The sequence below is a fragment of the Maylandia zebra genome, linkage group LG16 (assembly GCF_041146795.1).
Source record: "Maylandia zebra isolate NMK-2024a linkage group LG16, Mzebra_GT3a, whole genome shotgun sequence".
In the NCBI taxonomy this organism is placed as follows: domain Eukaryota; kingdom Metazoa; phylum Chordata; class Actinopteri; order Cichliformes; family Cichlidae; genus Maylandia; species Maylandia zebra.
This window is the reverse complement of record NC_135182.1, coordinates 25,084,665-25,108,283: the sequence shown is the minus strand read 5'-3', so window position 1 is coordinate 25,108,283 and position 23,619 is coordinate 25,084,665. Positions and strand designations below refer to the sequence as shown.

Genomic DNA, 23,619 nt, shown 5'->3' with positions numbered 1-23,619 from the left:
TGTACGAGCTAGTCAGTAACTTACAATTAAGACGCCATCTGCTTAGCTGTGATTCATGTTCTGTTACATGTGCTGCAGACAGAGCAGCACATATAGCAGAATGTATACCCCAAGGATTTCATACAGTATCCATCCATCCATCCATTAACTTCCAATTTAGGGCTGCAGAGTCTGCAGGTCTGAAACCTATATCCGCTGTCATAGGGCAAGAGTTACAGTCTTGTGTACCTGTGATAGGCCTATGCATGCTGGGTATCTGCCTAGCAAATCATTATTTTAAATGATTTCAAAAGCACACTAGTTAAATGCAGTTTTAACACAAATTGAGTTCAGTGTGACGTTTTAATCATTTTACTCAAGTTTGCTTCATGTATCTGATGTGTGGAGGATAAATGGTGCGTTTGTCCTGGACATTTGATAAGTGAGACACCGAGGACCTGATTTTGATGAAACTCACGGGAGTCATGCTTCATGCCGTTCTGGCATTTTGAAAATTACTATGTTTGGCCCAAGGTGGGAGCAGCAATTACCTTGCAAACATTTTAATAACCCGTCATATCTCACATACTGCTGGGGGGGGATAAAATGAACCTTCAAGCACATATCCAATCCTCAATTTCTACAAATTTGTCTCCAGGGCCTGTAGTTTGTAATATATTTGATTTGCCAGTGTTTTAAGTTGGTTTATAGCATGTTTACCTCCAGGGTTTTTTTTTTTTACTTCATTTACTCATCGCTGCAGGGGTCACCACCTTGTTTGTGATTAGCAAACAGACCTGAAGCCCATTTATTCCGGACATGACACAAAGGGAAATTCTGTTGCATCTTAACAGAATTTAATAAAAAAGCATTACCCTGTAATCTGTCAACCCCAAGTGTAGTTATCGCCTAACATTTCAGCACAGTTGCACTAATTTTAAACAGAAATGCTTTTAGTCTTCTGTAGAGATGTAAAAAAAGCTCTTAAAGCTGCTCTGTGTAAGATGTTTATGTCAAAAGAACACCTGCCGTCGAACCTTTTATATTAATAACTCCTGCTGTACTGGAGAGCATTCTTCATATTGAAATATAAGAGAAAAATGCAAATCATTTCAAAACACCAGCAACCAAGTGCTCTAATCTAATCCTTTTAGCTTCTGTTTTGACCCCTTCATCATGTAGGTTATGATTTCAGAGTGTATATTACAGAATTTATCTTCTAAGATTTATTGGAAGGGTTTTTAAAAACCTGAAGAGACACAAAAATGTAGTATTTAACATGAAAAAGCACCCGAATAGCACATGCCATCCACCCCTTTCCTTAATGCTTTTTATTGATGCCCTTCTAAAACGTTATAAATTTCTTCTGATATTAAGTGCTTCTGTGTGTATGCTTCACAGAATATCCCAGCGCTACCTTGCGGCAAAGCCCTCTATTCTTATGAGGGCAAGGAACCGGGCGACCTCCAGTTTTCCAAAGGTGACATCATCATCCTGCGACGCAAGGTGGATGACAACTGGTACCACGGCGAGCTCAATGGTTGTCATGGTTTCTTGCCTGCTAGTTACATCCAGCTGCTGCGTCCCCTGAGCCAAACTCCACCCCAGGGCAAAGCATTGTATGACTTTGAGGTCAAAGACAAGGACCAGGATAAAGACTGTCTGGCCTTCAGCAAGGTAGCACACACTCATAGTATACACATGCTTTTTTAATATCCGACACAGAATAACATTTAAAAAAAGGCTGCATGCTTAAATCAGTAAAAAGATCCGAAGGACTGATGTGTTCAGAATTTACAACAGCATAAATACTGTAGCAGGAGAAAACACTTATCTGTAGTGTTAAACCAGGCTGGTTCTTTGTAGGGCACTAATAATTTATTAGCTCAGACCCTGCTCTACAGATTGGTTCACAGAATGTAAACTGGAACATCTTCAAACAGAGAAACAAGTGCATGCTCTCCTCAGTGTAGTCCACAGATAACAAAATAGTCTGCTGTCTCTGATAAGATCAGTGCTGTTCATGAAATCTAATTGTTTGACTTAGAAAACGAATGCCTTTGTTACTGTTATAAAGTCATGTGATCTGTCTGAGCAGAAAACCAGAATAAGTATTACTATTTGCGGTAGTGTGTTACTTGAAGGTGCTGGTATTTAAAGCGACTGTAGTTGCAGTTTCATGTTTTACTTTGTTCTCTCTCATTTTAACAGTTTACACCACTTTTTTTTTTATTTTACAGCTGATGTTTTCATCAGTGTAAGTGATTGTGTATTGTGTTTGTTATGAGGTTTTCTACTATGGAGACAGCAGACAAGTAGCGGGGAGTTGCTGCACTGCAATCATTACCAGTCTCCTCGAGGATTTGGCTGAAGTTGAATTTTAACACTCACTCTTTTTTGGGGGGGGGAAATGAAAGTTCTGGCAACTGATACTCTCTATGCCCATCTTCAAATAATATTCTTCTGTTTTAATGCCAAGACAGCATTTACACCATGATTATACTCAAAAACTCCACTAAAATACCACTATTTATTTACTGGTGGAGTCTAATCTATTCTTTTTCATGTGGATTTGCATGGAGTAAAATCCATTGTGGGGTTTTGGTTTGTTTGATGTGAAATTAATATTAAAAGTATTTTCCAAAGCAAAGGCCAGAGAGGAACAACCACCTGGAGGACACTATTGCCTTTCTATTGAAGCAGATATGTGCTTTGTGTCTGCATTGCAAAATTGGGATGGGCTATTTCAGGAATTTTGCTACATAACCCTACCTAACTTTCTCTTATATGTAAAAATGTAGATGTCACATTACTTTCTCATTACCCCATAAAATTATCTGAAATTCACTGTTACATAATTACCAGCTAACAGTATAAACTCCAGGCTACAGTTCTACACACCAACACAAATGCTTTATGTCCCAATGAGGACACAAAAGATTGTTCTTTAGTGTTTACATTTAAACAAAAAGCTGACAACACAAAGCAAAGAAAACCTTTACAAAGAGACTGTTGAAGTTCAGGCTCTGGCTGCTGGGCTCAGCATAGCTTAGCTGTACCATCACTCTGGGTTCTTGGCTAGCTTTGTGTTAGCATGCTGTCTGTGCAGAAATTGGGTTAGCAAGGTAATGGATTTTCTGTCCTGGGCGTTGTTTGCACTTTACAAACACGCTCCTTTTCTTCAATAAAATAATAGTATAGTGGTCCCTCGTTTTTCACAGGAGTTACGTTCTAAAAATAACCCGCAATAGGTGAAATCCGCGAAGTAGTCAGCTTTATTTTTTACAATGTGTTTTAAGGCTGTAAAACCCCTCACTACACACTTTATACACTTTTCTCAGACAGGCATGAACATTTTCACACTTTTCTCTCAAAGTTCAAACCTTCGTAGAAAAATAAGTCCAGTATTATACAGGGTGGGCCATTTATATGGATACACCGTAATAAAATGGGAATGGTTGGTGATATTAAAGTCCTGTTTGTGGCAGATTAGTATATGTGAGGGGGAAAACTCCTCAAGATGGGTGGTGACGATGGTGGCCATTTAGAAGTCGGCCATCTTGGATACAACTTTTGTTTTTTCAATAGGAAGAGGGCCATGTGACTCATCAAACGTATTGGTAATGTCACAAGAAAAACAATGGTGTGCTTGGTTTCAACTGTAATTAAGACTGTAATATAATTGCCAAATTTACTACGGTAACATGGTACACTACTATTGTACTGAAAACTCTAACCTGATTACAATAACGTGTTGCTCTGTAAGGCATTACTCCCAACAGTGCCTGGATCCTAACCAGCTGTGTAGCATGGGCTCTTTTTTGCTCGTGGATCTGTGATTGGAGTGTCAAAATGTCTATTACATTCTACTCTCCAGTACTTCTAATGCGCTTGTGGTTGTGCGTCATCATGAGTGCAGGAAAAAAATGGTGCTTTTACAAAAGACAGGAAGTGTGAACTGGAAGTGCAAGAAAAAAAACGTGTATTTCTGCTCTTTGTGGCCAAGCAGATTGTTAATTGGTTGGGTATCATGTTGCTGCCAGTAATGATGTCTCTATCTTATAATACCGTTAAGCTCAAATACACGTAGAACTGGCATTAACTATCCTCGGGACTTGCTGTCCGCAGCTTTCTGTATTTTGGGAATTAAATTGTACAAGCGTGGGTACATTTTCTGTGTCAGTCTTACTGATCTTAATGACCTTTATCATATAAGAGGTAGATAATCTGAGTAGCCGATGTCAAAAATATCACTCAAATTATACTTTGAATAGGATGGAAATGAGAGAAGGCACTCAGTCCTTGAGCAGTGCACGTTCAGGTCGGGCTTGGTGTAAACAGTAATTTGTATTCTCCGTAAAGTTGTGTTCCTCTGAGCTTATCATTTTTTTCCCGCTGTTACACAGGCCTCATTTGTGCTAGGACTGAAGGCTCGACACCTCCACTCTGTCTTTGCACTCTAAATGTGTCTGCAGCAAGAGAACAAGATAGTTTATTAAATTACAGTGTAATGTTCAGTCTAGTGTGGGCGTCTTAAGACCTATCACGGTAATGTAAAGTGTACACACGTTGTTTCCGACACACCGCTCTCTGCATCCAGGAGAACAGATAATGCTGGGGCATCACATTATTTTGATTTTTAGGGTTAAACTAATCAACAGGTTAACAACTAAAAATCATGCAAGACCATAATTCACACAGAGACACGTGCCCCCGTGGAGTTCTGTATGCGTGTTGTCATGCAGAACCAGTGTGTGTGATATTGTTTTCTCAGTGTGAGAGGTAATTACTCAGTATGACTAATACAGAGTCATTTGCTGGCATTATCACTGCCATCCCATAATGGTCTAACCAAGACCTTTATGTGAGGAGAGGAGAAGCAGAGGGAAAAACATCATATATTTATTATATTACATATGATATTATATCATATGCACAATGTAGAGATGGAAGTGTACACAAAGGTACATATTTACTGGTAACCAGTATGTAAACTGACATCAAATTGTTGGTTTTTGTTGTTATATACACGATTGTTGATCGATGTAAAGTTGGTTTGGGTTGGGCACGCAGATGTAGAAAAAAAGGAAAAACAGATGCATCAGTATTCACCTTAACTTTGCCCTAAGGCAGTCATTTTAAATATTTCTGCAGAGTGTCATATTTAGCTCATTTTTAGCTCGCATTTTACATTTGAAATGGGAGCAGCTCAAGTAATTTGAATTCAGTAGCCTGCTTGCAGTCACTGAAAAGGGTTACAGTTTGTAGTTAATATGCAGTGGCTTGCAAGGATGCCAGTGTGTCGTGCTGGAATTGTATCAGTCCTGAGTTGCCGTTCCAACATAAACATAAACAGCCTTGAAAAATGTTGATTTGCCATTTATTAAATATATTTTCAGGGACCTCAACAAGGTAGCAAGGCATCACTTGGAATAATTTGATCATGCTTTCATAAGCAGCCCATGTTTTAAAAAAAGTCACGTCATTATGCATAAACGCTTTATATGCAAAGGCAGAACAAATAAACTTTGTTTTTTCTGCAGCATATCAAAAGTAGTTAAATGTCTATTGTTCTGGAAGTGTGGTATACGGTGTATACTTGAGTGTGTTTGTAGCTTCACTCATTTCCTCTCTCCCCAGGATGAGGTGCTGACAGTAATCAGGCGAGTAGATGAGAACTGGGCAGAAGGCATGCTGGGAGACAAGATTGGCATCTTCCCAATTCTTTATGTGGAGGTAAAATGGCATACAAACACAAACCCACTGCAGAAGTGTCGATGATGCTGTAGCAAAACATCCACTGTCACATCTATTGTCATTGCCACATTGCTACTTTTAAGAGAAGAGGAAGAAAATGCGATCTCCTTTTATCAAACACTTGATGAAGGCTTCAAAAGTTAGTTTTGCATGTGTCCACTGAAAGAGTGATAAAACGCTGTTTCTACTGTGGAATGTGCCGAAAACTGACAAGTAGAAGCTTTCCATGTTAAAGAAAGAAGTTGACTGGTTCAGATTTGTTAGCGAGCGGAGGATAAATCAGTATAGTCGCCAGTAAAAAAGCTGAATATGTTCACCTTTACTAAATTATTGTTTCTTGATACCAAGTAGGTTTCAACTAAATTGCATTCCGATTCAGTTATAAATTTTACCAAAGGTACTGCTACTACTGTAGTCATTAACTCTATTCTTCTTTAGCACAGCTGCACTTTGTTCTCTGTACTTAGTGAAAGCATATCTCTTGTCGAAATTCACTGCCAGTGGTAATGAGTAATCTATTATTTATTTTCTTTGGTTTTAATAACCTCACTACCATAAGTGCAGAGAGCAGGGACACACGGAGTGTGTGCTCACTCTAAAGTTAGGATGTGAGAGGAGATGGCTACATGTTCTTGGCTGATTAATGAAATGTTGTAAAGCCTCCAGCATTAATATTAATTAACGCTGGGATTTCACTCTGAAAGGAGGCATATTGTGTGTTCATTATTCTCCATTAATCATGCTGTTTCCGCATTGAGATTCCACATTATGCTTCCATATCAGGATGTTAAGGCTTGACCACTTTCAGACGGGTGACAAATTTAAGTGTCTTAGTGAGGGGCTGCGCCACCACAGCTTTGTATTGATTTGCAGTGACCCTTTCCTCTCAGGCAAGGCAGTCGGCCTTATTTTAGCTCGACCACAAGAGACTTACTGGGCCAGACAATTAAAATATTTGCGTAAAAACCACCAAAGTTTAAAGAAATCCAAGTACTTTCTGAAAACATCCATTCATTTCTACTTAATGTCTTTTTTTAAACAAGTTAGTAAAATTTTATTGATATAGCACCTTTCAAGATGAATAAGTGCTTTCCAACAACAATAATAAAAACCTAAGACTAAAGTGTTAGCCAAAAACAAAGCTGAAAAACAGGCAGAGTTTTTAGCTGCCTTTTAAAAGAGATCACCAAGTCCACAGATCTCAGACTCAGAGCGAGAGCGTTCCAGAGTTCGGTGGCGCCACTGTTGCATAAGCTCTGTCTCCTTTATTTCACAGTCACGTACGCTGTATAGCCAGCAGGTCCTGATCACATGACCTCAGGGACCTGCTGGGGATGTATGGATGTAAAAGTTCACTGTTGTATGGCAGTGTTTGTCCACGCAGAGCTATAAAAGTCAAGTCATTTTCACTTAAAGTGAAGTCTGAAGTTGATGGGGAGCCAGAGCAACTGATTTAGCAACAGTGTGATATGTGAGTATTTAGAAGACTTAGTCAGAAGACTTAGTCAGAAGGCTTGCAGCGGCGTTGGAACAACTTGAAGACGTTCAAAGGAAGCCTTGCTTAGACAAGTAAACAGTAATCCAGATGTGATTAAATGAAGGCATGGATGACAATCTACACAGTGTGACACAGTGGAACTTAAGTGATAAAAAGCGAGAGCGAACCAGAGAATCCAAAATGTAGACTAAGTCAAAGGTACCTCGATGTTCCTGTGTGAAGCGTACCTAGAGTTTCTGTTATGTTAGGTACAAATCAGTTGGGGGCACAAACAAGGACTTCTGTTTTCTCTCTTTCTGTATTAATAACCATTCATTCAGTGTACTAAATTCAAAGAAACTTAAAAGCATCGCTCTGTTGTTTATCCGTCTTTTTCAGCATGGTATTGCATGACATGTCCAATGCCTTTGTGGGCCTTTGTGCTGTAAAATTAAAAAGGATTCAGAACTCTGGTTTGGATTAAAATAACAGTTCCGAAGCAAGTGTGTTTGCAATTTTTTATCTCTACGACACCACAAATTTGTAAAAACGCTGATTCTCGCATGACCTGTCCAAAACAAATGATGAAGTCTTCAGAAATGACAGGAGATTCACCCACACTACAAAGAGCTTTTGTGTGTGTGATTTTCAAAACAGCGGGAGTGCCAGGAGTTCAGCTGCAGTGTAGTAGCTGCATTGTCTTCTTTATAAAGTCAAAGCAGATTTTTAATGCACAGATTAGAGGCAAGTCGCTGTAGGATGGAGTCATCCTATATGCTGCTTTTATACATTATATTGCTTTTTCTTGCTGAATAAAGCACATATTATATAAAACACTTAGTAGTACAACACAGCACATGTGTTACAATCAGGATCCATATACATGTGTATATGAAATCAGTGGTGTGTTTTTTCTCTAAACTTTAATCATACTGCTCTCTGAATAATTTTTCATTTTTTCTCTATGTCTGGGTTTGCAGCCTACTCATGCTTGTACTCTTGGCCACACAATCTCACACACACAATGTCCTTGAAATTAGCTAACAACTCTAGAAAAGGACTCTCTTAGGTGATGGTGATTAAGCCATAGGCTGAGTCGTGTTGGGATACACACACACACACACACGCACCCACACGCACAGGGGTTCCTATTAGATCGAGATGCATCAATAATTTAGCCCTCTCCATCACTCTCACACAGTGGGGGTGCAGGGGCATGTTGACGACGTGCGAGCAGACGTGTGAGTGCTTGATGTGTGTGCGTGCGCACGCGCATGTGTGTGTCATCATTTAAAAGCCAATAAGGAGGACCCAGCTGGAGCCTCTGCCGATCTGTGGCCCTGTTCAGACCAGGTATTAACATTAATTTTGAGTGATCCAATCATAAGTAGACAGCTCCAGATTTTAATGCAACAAAGATGCAATAACATCCCATCACTCAGACCTCATTGAGAGGTGGGGTGAGCCACATATGGGCAAATTGTTTTTGCAGTTGCTACATCATTGCGAGCCACTTAAAAGGACCTTCTACTCAAGTGGCGTGCCTACTGCAGGTGCAAAGCAGAAGTGCGTCTGGCAGAGTCCTGCACTTGCTTGATTACCCACAGCTTGTCATTAGCTATTTGTTTTTGCATAAGGCTGTTGGCCGCTTGCTCAAGAAAAAATTACAGCCCATTTAGATCATATTGTTGGGTTCTAACAGATATTACTGGGATTTGTGGTAACTTTTTGTGATAACAGAAAGCAGATTTTTTTAAAAAGAAGCTTAGAGTGAATTAAAAATGGTGTCGTCAAAGTGTTTAGTAAAAATGAAGCGGTTTGAGGTGGATGTGTTTAATATCTCGGGTACTTGTATTAAAGGGTCACAGCTGGTTTAGATTTGCTTGGAAATAATTGTGGGTAAGAGGTTGGTTCTTGAAGTCTGTTATACTATACAGATAGAGTGTGCATTTGCAAATGTTGACCTGTGCGTGACTCTGTTATTTGAGCTTGACAAACAGAAATAATATGCTTGTGTTTTCACATACAGAGGCGGGAAGGTGAGGTTCAATCATAGGTTACTCAAGAACCGTGCGGAGATAGATTCTAATGCCAGACATGAGCTGACTTAGTATACTAAGATCCCTGTGTGTCTGCCCTACTGGATATTAGGGCTGCCACAAACGATTATTTTGATAGTCGACTAGTCACCGATTATTTTTGCGATTAGTCGACTAATCAGATCATCATCCATTAGACGTAAAACGTACAGCTTATTGCACCAGCAGCATCTGCTCTTATATAACTATCATTAGCTTACAGCTTTAAGTGTTTAAGGTCTGTGCTAACTAAAAATAAAGACAATTTGCAGATTGTTTCGGTGAAGATTAATAAACTCCTTGCTTTCTAAAATATAACAGGACACTGGAGTATATTCTCCAGCATCTCACACTTCTGATAATCAGCTGTCTGCTTGACGTTTATTCAGCTGTGTAAAAACTATAACTTTAATCTCAGACAAACCGATTTACTCAGGAACAAATAAAATACTAAAAAAAAAAGCCAAACAATAACATTTTAAGTTATCTAAGTGACTCATATATATTTAACCTGAGTAGCGAAAGACGGCGGTGGGTTTGAAAACGATTTGCGGGGAGTCCGGTGTTCTCACGGCGCTAGTGAGCCTAGCCCCCGGCTCGCTATCGAGCTAGTGGGTAACAGACGTCTCCGAAAACGTCGGAGCGCTTTTGAAAATATGTGGTGTCCTGATAAACTGAGCAGATATTTGAGGTTTGCACAGCTACATTCTCGCCTGAAAATATGTTAAACGTTTATTTTGTGACCCAGAAAGAATAATAAGAGTAACATTAAAACTAACTAGCTGCCGCCATTGTTGGAAACTGCGCTGGGCCGCGCTATGAATTCTGGGACACAGCTGCTTCTTCTTCTTCTCCTTCTTCTTCTTCTTCTTCGGGGTTTAACGGTAGCTGACATCCTTGTACATGCAATGGTGCCATCTTCTGTTTCAGTCCGTTATTACACTCTTAAATCCTGCCACTTATTCCTGCGTCTTTTGTGATCGTACAAAGTTTCAAACGACGCGTCGACTATTAAATCAGTCGTCGACGATTTTGATAGTCGACGTAATCGTGACTAGTCGACAAATCGTGGCAGCCCTACTGGATATGAAGTAAATACCACTTCCAGATCACTTGCATTGCTGGTTGATGTTGCACCAATTTGCACCAAAAGTTGTATCAACATTTTTTTTGCCAGAAAGCTTTGAGTTTTTTGTTGGGGCCCTCTGCATTAGTAGATCTCCCCTAAAGGGAAAGGGTGTTATTTTTTGACACTATTCTTTTAAACTATTCATTTAATTGCATGGGAAGCCGTGCAGAGCCGGGTGCTCTAATCTTTTCATGTCAGTACATTTCACGTGTTAAGAGCCATGCCAAAATAATTAATTTTTCATTATATACGTGTTATCTGATAATGTCTGTAGGTCTTTCAGAGCTTATGCAAGAGTTTGCATCACCACGTCTCTATTTCTAATCTCAACTGTATTGAAAAGAGAATTAAAACAAGAGGACAGAAACTATCTAATTTTACTGACTGCAGGAAATGTATCGTTAAATTTGTGATTCGTTTGATTCGGTAAGTTTGGGTGGATTTATTGGATGTGCCTGGGTTTTTTGGGGGGGTTAAATGTTTGAGAACAGTAGGGTGGATGATGTAAAGGAGTAGATATGCTTTGCATTTGAATATACTGTACCCGACATGACTTTGAGTGGATATATAATGAGCGGGCTGGTCTGTGTTGTGTAAGTTTGCAGCAGGAGCTGAAGGAGCTGATGTGGTTTCAGGTAGATGTGAGCTCAGTGTGCATAAGTTTGTGCTAAATGACAATGACTGATTTAAGTTTAATGATGGTAACAGGAGACATATTGGGACTTCCTTTGTTTTGTTCTGTTTTTGTTGTGGAGAGTTTCCACTTTTATGTATCCCTGCAGCAAAAGGAAGTTGGCACATGTCTGCCACCAGTTCTCTGCGTGTGTGTGTGTCTGTGTGTGTGTGTGCTTGTGCTAGTACATGCAAGTGTCCTGCTGGCTTACCCTTTCGCAGTGCAGATATCAGCTCATCAGCTCGAGTCTCAGTATTACCCCTAGAGAGGAACTGACTCTCCAAAAGGTACACGTTACAGTTAGCTCAACACATAATAGATGACCTTGGAGATTTCATTCAGCCAAAAGCACCAAATGAAGAACTGCGCCTATCAAAACTTCGCTCTCTTTTCTCTGGCTCTGTCACTTTCACTCAAACACGCACAGACACACACACCGACATGCACCCTCTGTCATTTAATGCGCCATTTTCAGTGGAACAGCTGAAAATGTATGTGCGTCTGTGTATCCATCCAGTTGTTGCATTCACAGACAGTAACTGGAATGTGTTTGTGTAAGTCACTTAGTGAAAGTGTTGGATGAATTCCTGACTGTGTGTGTGTGTGTGTGTGTCCTCTAGTCAACCTCATGAGAGCAAACTGAGTTATATCTGCAGCATCAATCCATCATGCTCATTAGCATATGATTTGGCTTTGATTAGCATATCTATTAAAATGGAAATGCAACATCACCAACACTGAACCCAGACAGGGCGGCCCTGTACACACTTTGTCTGAGTCTCTCTCTCCAACACACACACACTTATATACCACACATATCTCTCCAGGGGTTGCTCAGGGAATTTGTTGGAGGATGCCAAAGTTGATGATGTCTGTTAATGTATCAGATGCGTTAGCTTATATGTCATCTCTCTGTTCAGACATTTATTGTTAGAAACTCACTGCTTCATAGATATTTCTGAGCCCAGCTGTATATTTCAAACTTATAAATATTCAGTCTGCTTTGATGACTAGAATACAAGAGTTAAAATTGAAAGGAGTTGTTCCTTTGGTCTTGTTCTGTGCCAAGTCATACCTTAATTTGGCATGAAGTGCCGATGAACTACATGTACATGTACAGTCTTTCTTTGGCATGCTTGCAGGCTGCACAGCATGTAACAATGGGCTGCCATTGGCCTGCAGGCAGCACTTTAAAGACCCTTGCTTAACACTGAAGAAAAATGTGAAGCGGAAATGTTAGACTTTCACTGAGGTAACAAAAGTGAAATACTCAGGTCATAATGCGTATATAGTATTTATGTAAAAGCTGCAGGGTTTCTGTCTGAGTGAGGCGAAGGGAGGTTGAATTGCAAGCAACAGATAATTCAGTAACAAAGAGAAGCAGCGTAAGCACCGGAGTAAGAAGAATTAATGAGCGGCAGGTTCTTGTAACGATTGCTTGGATGACTAATTGGATTGTACAAGCAACGTGTGACAGTAAAACAACTTCACTCCCAGCTTAAACTACCTCAGAGCTCCATAGTGGTCAAAAAATACAAATTGTTCCTTTCAGTAATCCCATTTGCAATCAAATATGTGCTCACGTCCACAGAAAACACAATCAGATTAGTTCATATAGGGGGTTTTCCAACGCTTGGTAAGTATTACAGATAATAACATAACATAATTCAATTTCTATGGAACACTCATTCTCATATTTTCACTACTTTTTTATGTTGATAAACACATTTTGCTCTTTCCTTGATAATATGATGCATACTGAGTACAGTAGGAAACGGCAATGATCAGGACTACACCAACAAACTTCTTGTTGCAGGTCAGTGCCTGACCACAAATAATCAAGATTGATTAGATTTACAGAGGTGCTTTTACCTCCTATACTGGTGCTTTTTCCCAGCACAGCGATCCATAATTTAGACGTCTAATACTTCTATTATATAGTGTATCGCATGTGTAACTGTTATAAATCAGGATTTAATAAGTAAAATTATTTATCAGCTGTAAGGGAACCTGGAATTTGATACTTTGCACTCGTAATTTATTGGCTTATTTTTTTCGAATTATTTTCCTTCTTTACCTCAACAAAATGATGCATCTTCTCCTCTGCCGGTAAATCACACTGTCTGTAAACAGACCACAACCTGCACCGATAGTGTGAGCTCTTCTACCTTAAAGTTAAAAAAAATAAAGTAGGTGTTTCTTTCTCATCGATTTCTGGTTGAAAAAAATGAATAAATAAAATTGACACATTATTAAAATCCAGAGCTCTGACCAGATGTTAGAGTCACAGAGCCAACCTTTTTTTTTAATCACCCAGTTAATGAGGCTTTGGATTCATTCATTTTTGCCATGTCTTAAAAGGATGTTTTACCAAAACAACAGAAAAATGGTATTTACAAAAGAGTGCAGTGTCAAGATTGCGTGTAAGAGGTGGAAACTGGGGTTATGCCACTAACCGTGTTTGTGATGGCATGCCACACATGGTAAGCTCCACACCTCATCACCCGTTGATTCACTTTAGTTTAATTTACAGTCACTACTTTAAAATATTCTATTTATTGTTCAATATCGTTTCTTTATTAAATGTATTCATTTTTCCATCACACCTTCCAATGTTTATATGGCGTGCACACATATTAACCTTGCAAGGTCAAAGTTCTGTTTTATGTTATATTAATACATCTTTCTTTGTTTGAGTTACCTGGGGGTTGGTGTCTCCTCCTGTCTGGCAAAAGGTGTGGCAAAGGGCTGGGAGACCTGAAGTACTGCTGACAGCCTAATTGGATTGCACCACATGCTTCATTGCCTGGGGGGTGTTTCATGTTTGTTTAAATGTTTTGTATTAGTTGGTTATATGGCAGCCATCTTGTTTTCCCCCATGTGTGTCATTTGGTTTAGCTAAACCAGTATTTAAGTCCCCCTGTGTGTCATTTCAGCAGGTCAGTTTACCATATGTTTGGTTGAGGTTTTGTTAATTATTATCTTGAGTTTAGTCTGTTGAGTTGACCTCTTTTATTGGTCTGCCTGTTTAAGTTTTGGCTTTGTTAAATATATTTTCATATTTTTGGGTCAATAAAACCCGTTTTTTGAATTAAAACCACCGGTGTCCTTTATGCTTTACTGCTTGGTCCCTGACAATTGGTGGCAGCAGTGGGATCATCCAGTATTGGACACAGGTCTTTTTTCTTTTTCTTTTTTTTCTTTCTTCTGTTTTTTCCCCATGAGGAGGAAGAATGCATTGTGGTGGCAAGAATGAAAAGAAAAAGGGATCTGCTCAGCAAACCTGTGAAGAGGAGGAAAATGGAGCCTCAGGAGTCACTGAAGTTGTGGAGAGAGTTGAAAAGGAGCCTACTTTGTCTGATCTAGTCAATATGCTACATGCTCACATGGAACAACAGGACATCCGGGATGCAAAACAGAGTGAGTTAAATGCACGACAAGAACAGCGATTTAAAGCCTTTCAACATCAGTTTAGACTTTTGCAGTCAGAAATCCAAGTCAGAACATCACCATCAGATTCTGCAGAAGCTCGCTCTGAATCATTAGAGTTTGATATTCATCCTTCTTCCTCTGTTCAGCAGGCCCAGGCTGAACCAGTTATGACTAATTCCAATCCAGCCATTTCACCAGCATTTCAGTTTCCCCTACAAATAGAGGGCAGATTGGAAAGATTAACTGAAGCTGATGATATTGAACATTTCCTGATCACATTTGAATGTATGGCTACAGCTTATCGATGGCAGAAGTCAGATTGGGTTTTTCATTTGATACCCTTGCTTACTGGTAAAGCTAGAGGTGCCTATGTTCACATGGACATTGATGATTCATTAGACTATGATAAAGTGAAATCAGCTATTCTGTCAAAATATGACATTAACCCTGAAACATATAGGCAAAGATTCAGATCCCTGGACGTTCAACCAGATGAAAGCCCTCGTGAGCTATATGCGAGACTGAAGGAGCTTTATGGGAAATGGATCCAGCCAAAGGGTAAAACTATTCATGACATTGGTGAAACTATAATCTTGGAGCAGTTTCTCAGAATGTTATCTCCTGAGCTTCAGGTTTGGATCAGAGAACACAACCCTGGTTCAGCAATGGAAGCGGCTCGGTTAGCTGATGTTTTTGTTGCTGCCAGAAAGAAGGGGCAAGCATGGAGCCATAATGCATGGAAGGTATCGAGGGACACCCGGAAGATACCTCAGCAAAACCATCTGGATTCAGCAAATACAAGCACCAGTAAGAGCTCTCAGTCTACCATTAGACCACCAAAGGCCTCTGGTAAGAAGCTCATTTGTTATCTTTGTGGATTAGAGGGCCATACAAAACCTATGTGCCCAAGAAATTCTGCTAAAATGGTGCAAATGTGTTTTGCTCCTCGTTCTAATGCTGATCCTGAGCAGGAGAGTGACAAATCCATCAAAATGAGCCAGATTGAAGTGAATGGGGTTCTACTCAATGCCCTTCTTGACTCTGGCAGTTCTCGGTCTCTTATTCACTCAGATTTTGCCCCACCTAATATTGTTCGCACCAGTGATACAATTTCAATCTGTTGTGTCCATGGAGATGAGAAAAGATATCCGACAGCTGACATCTACATTAAAGTTCAGGACCAGATGTATCTGCTGAATGTGGGTGTTGTGAACAGTTTGCCTTACTCTGCCGTGTTAGGGCGTGACCTTCCTGTGCTTTTTGATTTGTTGGAGTCTGAGCAGACTGAGGAGTGCAATGTAGCTGTTACCAGAGCTCAGGCTAAGCAAGTCAGTACCCACTCTGAGACCCTGAGTGCCCTGCCTTTTTTTTAATGAGGAGTTTGAGACAACTGTGGTGAAGCCACGGAAGACCCGCAGACAAAGAAGGCAGGAGAAATTCAAATTTTCACCTGTGGATACACTAACAGACGCTGAGCCAACACCGTCACCCCTAGGGTTTAATATTCCAACTGAAATTGCTGAACTCCAAAAATCTGATCAATCTTTAATATCTCTTTTCCGGAAGGCCAAAGAAAAGGAACCTGGAGTGGAGCAGGTTAACAGTGAGTACATCTTGCAAAATGACATTCTCTATCGTCAGCAGGGGTCGGTGCTGCAGCTGGTGGTTCCCCAGAAGGTTAGAAACGCCATTCTCACCTTAGGGCATTCTATTCCGTGGGCTGGCCACCTTGGTAAACACAAGACCACAGCTCGCATCAAACATCATTTCTACTGGCCTGGTCTTAGCAAAGATGTGGCTCAGTTTTGTAAAAGTTGCCCACAGTGTCAGATAACATCTGCTAAAATCCCCCATAGAGCTCCACTCCAACCTCTCCCTGTCATCGGCACTCCTTTTGAGCGTCTTGGAATGGATATTGTAGGGCCTGTTGAGAGGAGCAAAGCAGGAAATCGTTACATGCTTGTTGTAACAGATTATGCCACAAAAAATCCTGAGGTGTTTAAAATCTATAAAGGCCAAGCCCATTGCATTTTGTTTAGTGCAGTTCTTTGCAAGAGTTGGGTTTCCACGAGAAATACTAACTGATCAAGGCACTAACTTCATGTCTACTCTGTTAAAGCAAGTTTATCAGTTGTTGGGCATCCGGAGTCTGAGAACTTCACCATACCACCCTCAAACTGATGGGCTGACAGAACGGTTTAACCAGACATTGAAACAGATGCTCAGGAAGTTTGTCAACGACAGTGGTAACGATTGGGATCAATGGCTGCCATATCTACTCTTTGCTTATAGAGAAGTCCCCCAAGCCTCCACAGGTTTTTCACCTTTTGAGCTGTTGTATGGTTATGAGGTTCGTGGCCCTCTAACTCTGTTAAAGGAGATTTGGGAGGGAGACAAGGTGGAGGGGGGATCCAAGAACATTTTGTCTTATGTCATTCAGATGAGAGAACGGTTGGAGAAAATGGGTGAACTTGCTCAATCACATATGGTGGAGGCCCAGCAGCAGCAGAAGTCTTGGTATGATAAATCTGCTCGTCAGCGTGCGTTTGAGCCAGGACAAAAGGTGCTCGTGCTCCTCCCCAGTGACAACAACAAATTGTTGGCAAAGTGGCAGGGGCCATTTGAAGTCATGAGGAAGCTGGGACCCACCACATATGAGGTGTCCACCCCAGGGCAGTTGTGCTCCAGCAAGGTCTTGCATATAAACCTTCTGAAGGAGTGGGTGGAGCGTATTGAACACAAGGCGGATGCAATGCTCATACGGCGAGTGCCTGAAGAAGATGAAGCAGATGAGCAATATCTACCACCTGCTGGCTCTCTAGATTATGATCTCAGCCATCTCCCAGAGGACAAGCAGCAGCAGGTGAGAGAAATGTGTAAATCAGCAGTCTTTCAAGAGAATCCAGGGAGAACTGACATTGTCGAACATGATATTGTGGTACGAGAAGGTGCCTCTGTGAGACGATTAAGTTACAGGATCCCAGAACGTCTGCTGCCTTCATTGAAGAAGGAAATCGATTTGATGCTATCTCTAGGGATCATTGAAAGATCTAAGAGTGAATGGTGCAACCCTGTGGTCTTGGTACCCAAAAAGGATGAGAGTATGAGGTTCGGCATTGATTTCAGGTACCTGAACTCCATATCCATGTTTGACTCCTACCCGACACCAAGAATTGATGATCTACTTGAACGTCTGGGAAAAGCAAGGTACCTGACCACAATAGATCTGTGTAAGGGTTACTGGCAGGTCCCACTCACTCAACGGTCCAGAGAGTTCACAGCATTCAGAACACCATGGGGGCTCTTCCAATTTACAGTCTTGCCATTTGGACTACATGGAGCTCCAGCAACTTTCCAATGGCTGATGGATCAGGTATTACATGACTGCTCTGACTTTGCTGCTGCTTACTTGGATGATATTGTTATCCACAGCAACACCTGGGAGGAGCATGTGGAACACCTGCGAACTGTTCTGGACCACCTGCACTCAGCTGGGTTGACGGTGAATCCGTCAAAGTGTGTTTTCGCCGCTGCTGAGACAGAATACCTGGGCCATGTCATCGGCAAGGGGGTTATCAGGCCACAAGTCAGCAAAATCGAGGCCATGGAATCATCCCCCCTGCCCCAAACAAGGAAGCAGCTGAGATCCTTTTTGGGCATGGCAGGTTTCTACCGTCGTTTCATCCCTCAGTTCTCCAACAGGGCAGCTCTGCTCACAGACCTGACGGGATCACGTTCCCCCAATTACATCCAGTGGACAGAGGAGGCAGTGGCAGCGTTTCATGACATACAACAGTCACTAAGTAAGCAACCGGTTTTGTACAGTCCCAACTTTGATGAACCATTCATATTACAGACTGATGCTTCAGATCGGGGTCTGGGAGCTGTCCTCCTTCAGGAAACCATGGAAGGCCGCCATCCAGTGGCTTACATCAGCCGGAAACTGTTTCCACGGGAAGTTCGGTATTCCACAGTAGAGAAGGAGACCTTAGCGATCAAGTGGGCCCTGGACTCCTTCCGCTACTATCTACTGGGAAGAGACTTCACCTTGGAAACTGATCACAAAGCACTACAGTGGCTTGAGCAGATGAAGGACACAAATGGGCGAATTACCCGCTGGTACCTGGCCTTACAGCCATTCCAATTCACTGTCCACCACGTACCAGGCAAGGAGAACCTTACTGCTGACTATCTCTCTCGCTGTTCCAGCTCTGAAGAGGGGAGGTGTGTGATGGCATGCCACACATGGTAAGCTCCACACCTCATCACCCGTTGATTCACTTTAGTTTAATTTACAGTCACTACTTTAAAATATTCTATTTATTGTTCAATATCGTTTCTTTATTAAATGTATTCATTTTTCCATCACACCTTCCAATGTTTATATGGCGTGCACACATATTAACCTTGCAAGGTCAAAGTTCTGTTTTATGTTATATTAATACATCTTTCTTTGTTTGAGTTACCTGGGGGTTGGTGTCTCCTCCTGTCTGGCAAAAGGTGTGGCAAAGGGCTGGGAGACCTGAAGTACTGCTGACAGCCTAATTGGATTGCACCACATGCTTCATTGCCTGGGGGGTGTTTCATGTTTGTTTAAATGTTTTGTATTAGTTGGTTATATGGCAGCCATCTTGTTTTCCCCCGTGTGTGTCATTTGGTTTAGCTAAACCAGTATTTAAGTCCCCCTGTGTGTCATTTCAGCAGGTCAGTTTACCATATGTTTGTTTGAGGTTTTGTTAATTATTATCTTGAGTTTAGTCTGTTGAGGTGACCTCTTTTATTGGTCTGCCTGTTTAAGTTTTGGCTTTGTTAAATATATTTTCATATTTTTGGGTCAATAAAACCCGTTTTTTGAATTAAAACCACCGGTGTCCTTTATGCTTTACTGCTTGGTCCCTGACAGTGTTGTATACGTATTTCTGGGAATTCCTTTTTCAAGGTGCAAATTATAGGGAGGATAATTTTTAAATCAATAGAGCAAAGTAAGTGATTTACTGTGCACATAATTTCCTGCTAATTGTTCCAATATTTAACACCAAAAAGCAGCATGTCTCATTTTTTGTGCTTTATATTGAAATGAGCCGACTGCACCTGTTTAGAAAACAACACAGCTTTTGTAAATCACCCAGCTAACGACACCTATGAGCGCTATTTGGAGGTGGCCCCCACACTCTGCAGGTCAGTCCCCTGTTTAGTGAATCAGGCTGATTGTGTCTTCCCCCCCCCAAAAAAAAATGTTTTTCCTGGAAATACTCTGTAAATGTTTGAAACATGTACAAGACCATCTATTGGTGAGAAGAAAAGGAGTAAACTCTGGCAAGCAAAGTGAATGCTCACCTTTCTGTGGGTTATTTGAGTATCTGTGTGTTTGAGCTACTGTCAAAGTGTTACACAGAGGGAGTCTCACCAGACCTGCTGTTGTAAGTGATGATTCTTGTGCTGCTGGTCTGAAAAGCTGCCAGCAAGAACAAGCAGCAAGAGAGCCACACAAACACACTTGAATGTACTGGAGATGTACTTGAACCACTCAGGTCTGAAATCGAACACCTGAACGTCTTCTCTCTCATAGTTCCCTCCCCCTCTCCTCTCCTCTGCTCTCCTCGCAGTTAAATGAAACAGCCAAGCAGTTGATGGAGATTGACAAACCTATACCAGCTAATGCACCGGGTCCGAGCTCTGAGCCGGCCCCGTTGGGCCCCTGCTCTTCCGGGCCCTCCCCAAGCGCGTCCCCGTCTAATGGAAACGGCTTTGGCCATCGGAGAGGCGAAGGAAAGAAGAACGCCAAGAAGCGCCATTCGTTTACCGCTCTATCCGTCAGCCAGAGGGCTGCCCAGCTCAACAACAGACACAGCATGGAGATCTCCCACCCAGTCCTCATCAGCTCCTCTGACCCCAGAGCGGCTGCACGCATCCAGGTGCATGCGAACGCTGTGATGTACACAGACCCCATAATTACAGAACGCAGCAGATCTTTTATATCAGGGAAAATCAGTTTGTTTGAGCATAAGAAAATACTTGATTAGATGTAATGTGGCCCCATTATGTACAAGTACTATGCTTGTTTTGTATTTAAAAAGTGTATAGTGAAAATCACTTGGATTTTTTGTGCATTTTCTAGTTAAACAGCAGTCAACAAATACGTTGCTTGGCATGTAATATATCTGCGGGGAACTAATATCAGCCAGTGTATTGCCCCTGCTGATTCCTTGGTTTCACCTCTAAGGCATTGCTTGCATTTCACAAACCAGAGTTCACTTCAGTCACCCTGTTACTCTAGATTTAATAACTTATTCCCCAATCACCTACTCGTCCAGTTCCATGTAAATAAAATCATTCCTCTTATTTACAGCATTTCACTAGAGACGCATTGCTCTTGCAAATACTGCCTCTGGTTGTATTTAGACGTGGGTTCAGTTTGTATTCTGTGAATAATACCCAGCATGTATACTGTAAATCTGCATGTGGGTTGTAGGCATTTTCATTGTATATCTTTCTGCATTTCTTTAGGATGCGTCTCCCCCAGGTCCCTCTCCCTCCTCGGCAGGGGTGCTGGTGCCCCCCAAAGTGGCATCCATAACCTCTGAGCTGCTGGCCCATGCCAAGGTTCAGCTCCCACTCAACATGTGAGTATGCCTCAGTGCTGTGAGTTCACCCAGCTGTGACTTTCTTTTCTCTTTTTTCCACCTGCCCATTCTGTTTATCACAGCATACGTGCGACTCAGATCCAAGCTTGATTTCACAAGCCGCCTGTTGGCAGCGTTAAAAATATTTCCTTTGTTGTGCTCTGAGATATTGGCCGTGTTCCACCACCTCTGCACATTCGCTCCTCCACTGGTCAATGATGAAATTCTCCCCAGACAGGAAAATTGCACCTCTGTTATGCTATTTCCTCACTTGTGCGATGCTTACGTCAGTGTTTCGTAACAAGGCTCTTAACAGCATTTTACTGTACAGGTTTTTGTTATTTCATTAAAATGACCATGTTAAGAGGGATGAGAGATGCACACAAAAAAGATTTCTGTCATAAAGATTATGACATAAAAAGTGAGACTATGACTATCACACTAACATTGCATGCATTGCAACATAAAGAGGTGTTATGCATTAGGATGTGCATGATAAAGTAATTTATTGCTGCAGTTGGAGACTTTAGCTTTACACAAACACAAAAAACTACATTGAATCCTTTGGAAAATTTAGGTGGTCAGCAGTCCTGGGGAAGTGCCACTGCTAACCTAGTTTTACCACATAACTAACCTACAAACAAATTAACTAGGAAAATAAAGGTCTCTTCAAGGTGAGCATGTGATTGTTCTCTTGTGCTTCCATTGCTGCATGGACCAATTTTGAGAGTGAGACCTTGAGGGTGTGGATATTTTTGGAAAGTGAGGACACCTGCTTAGTCTGCGCGCCATACAAGGTTAGAATTAGAACTATGGTATAATAACAATGGACAGACATTAATGAAACTCAATATTCTTTCAAATTACAAAAAGATAATAGCGTTATTTTTTCAGGGTAAAAAAAAGAGATTTGTAAAAGTTTGAATTTCTAAAGCTTTGGGCTCGAACAGAAAAACTGACTATTTAGTGTAAACCACAGCAAAAGTGTTTACTTTGGTATAACTTTTAAAGTGTCAGTGTTTGGGAATTGGGACATTTAGGGGTTTTGTTTTTTTTATTGTATTATTTTGTAGGATTTATTTGTATCTGCTTGTTTGTTTTATTATTACTATAAATCATTCTTCAAACAAATAACAGAGACATTGTGTTAAAAAAGAAACCCATACATTTGTGCCAAGAACAACATTACACCAGTGAAGATCTTCACTTGTATAGAAGTAGAAGTTCGCGTGTGTGTATGCGCGTGTGTGCGATGGCCTGTGTGTGTGCTGTTTACTATTAACCGGTGTCCTTCCTGCAGGATGTGAGCCAAATACAGCAACATTGTCAGATTTAATAATATCACTTTCCAAGTAGTAGGTACACACTCAGACGTGCGCTCTCTCACGCACACACACAAACACACACACAATATGCACACGTGCATCCGGAGTGAGTTCATACTACTGATGAGGTCGGACGTTTTCCTCTTGACCTGGCAACTGTTCCTGTTGCCATGGGGAGACTGAAGACAGTCCCTACATCTGTTACCATGGAAATGGGAAGGCAGCATATATAGTACTTGTTTACTTTCTGGTATTATCGTCTTCTGTTGGAATCTGGCACCACACAACTATGAGTGCACTCCAGCACCGGTACCGGGATATCATGTATATGTAGTAGTTGTGGAACCCACAAAACTCAATATACAGTCACATTAAGGACATTTCAAAATACTACACTGATCAATAAATGTGTGTGTAAACACATAAACCAAGACACGTATGGCAAAGTGTACCATTCACCTCTAGTGGTCACACTGGTCCTTCAGACAGAAAAAAAGTGTTGTCCTGTAAAAATAGGAAGTATGCAAAAAAGGTGTTACGTCTTTTGATGTTTTCTTTTTTTTAACAGTGTTTTTGTTGTCTTATAGTTCAAATTGTCATAACAGTAAATTGAAGCTATTGTAAGATCTGTCTAAATATATTCTTTCTTATTTAGTATTCAACAACTGTACAACTGCATTACAGAATTAATTCTTAGACACATTAGTGGATAAGTAAAGGTAAAACATTGACGATGCATTTACATAATGACTGAAACTAGCACCACTGAAGGAACAATGGGCTGGGAGTTCAGTTCCTTCATAAAATGCACTATTTATAAGACTGGGGAAACCTGCAGTCAGCTGAGACTGAAGAAGTCACTTGGATGAGTGATGAAATGTTTCTCCCACTGAAAACGCTACATCCAGATGAACAGAATCAACTTTTGGAGTAAAACATTATACATGCTGTACATGTATATATTTATTTGCAGTGTTAGGGTGATAATCATAGTCTCACTTAAACCAGTAGTTGACAACTGTTCGTGTTTGCAGTCCCACTCCTTCCCTCTATTTCTAAAGGAGACAGTAATACACAGACATGAAATATACAGCAAAAACAGGGGATTTATAGTGGAAGGACCAAACAGCACTGCCTTATTAAAAG

The 23,619-nt window shown here is 41.0% G+C and overlaps 2 protein-coding genes across 4 annotated transcripts in view; both read left to right on the top strand.

Moving 5' to 3' along the window:
• LOC101484065 (E3 ubiquitin-protein ligase SH3RF3) overlaps positions 1-23,619 on the top strand; it is a 115,779-nt gene that overhangs the window by 68,353 nt on the left and 23,807 nt on the right. For all 3 annotated transcript variants that reach the window (XM_004555544.4, XM_004555545.5, XM_004555543.4), the window contains exons 2-5: positions 1,381-1,656; positions 5,620-5,715; positions 20,132-20,440; positions 21,033-21,148. In XM_004555544.4, coding sequence (XP_004555601.1) covers positions 1,381-1,656; positions 5,620-5,715; positions 20,132-20,440; positions 21,033-21,148 — 797 coding nt within the window. The remainder of the gene's footprint in view (positions 1-1,380; positions 1,657-5,619; positions 5,716-20,131; positions 20,441-21,032; positions 21,149-23,619) is intronic.
• Positions 14,806-15,898, top strand: LOC143413027 (uncharacterized). The gene has a single exon (XM_076875159.1). The coding sequence runs from the start codon at positions 14,813-14,815 to the stop codon at positions 15,896-15,898; it is 1,086 nt and encodes a 361-aa protein (XP_076731274.1). The 5' UTR covers positions 14,806-14,812.

What these genes read in the sequence shown, in the direction of transcription:
- LOC143413027 (XM_076875159.1), top strand. Translation starts at nt 14,813, where the DNA reads ATGGCTACAGCTTATCGATGGCAGAAGTCAGATTGGGTTTTTCATTTG.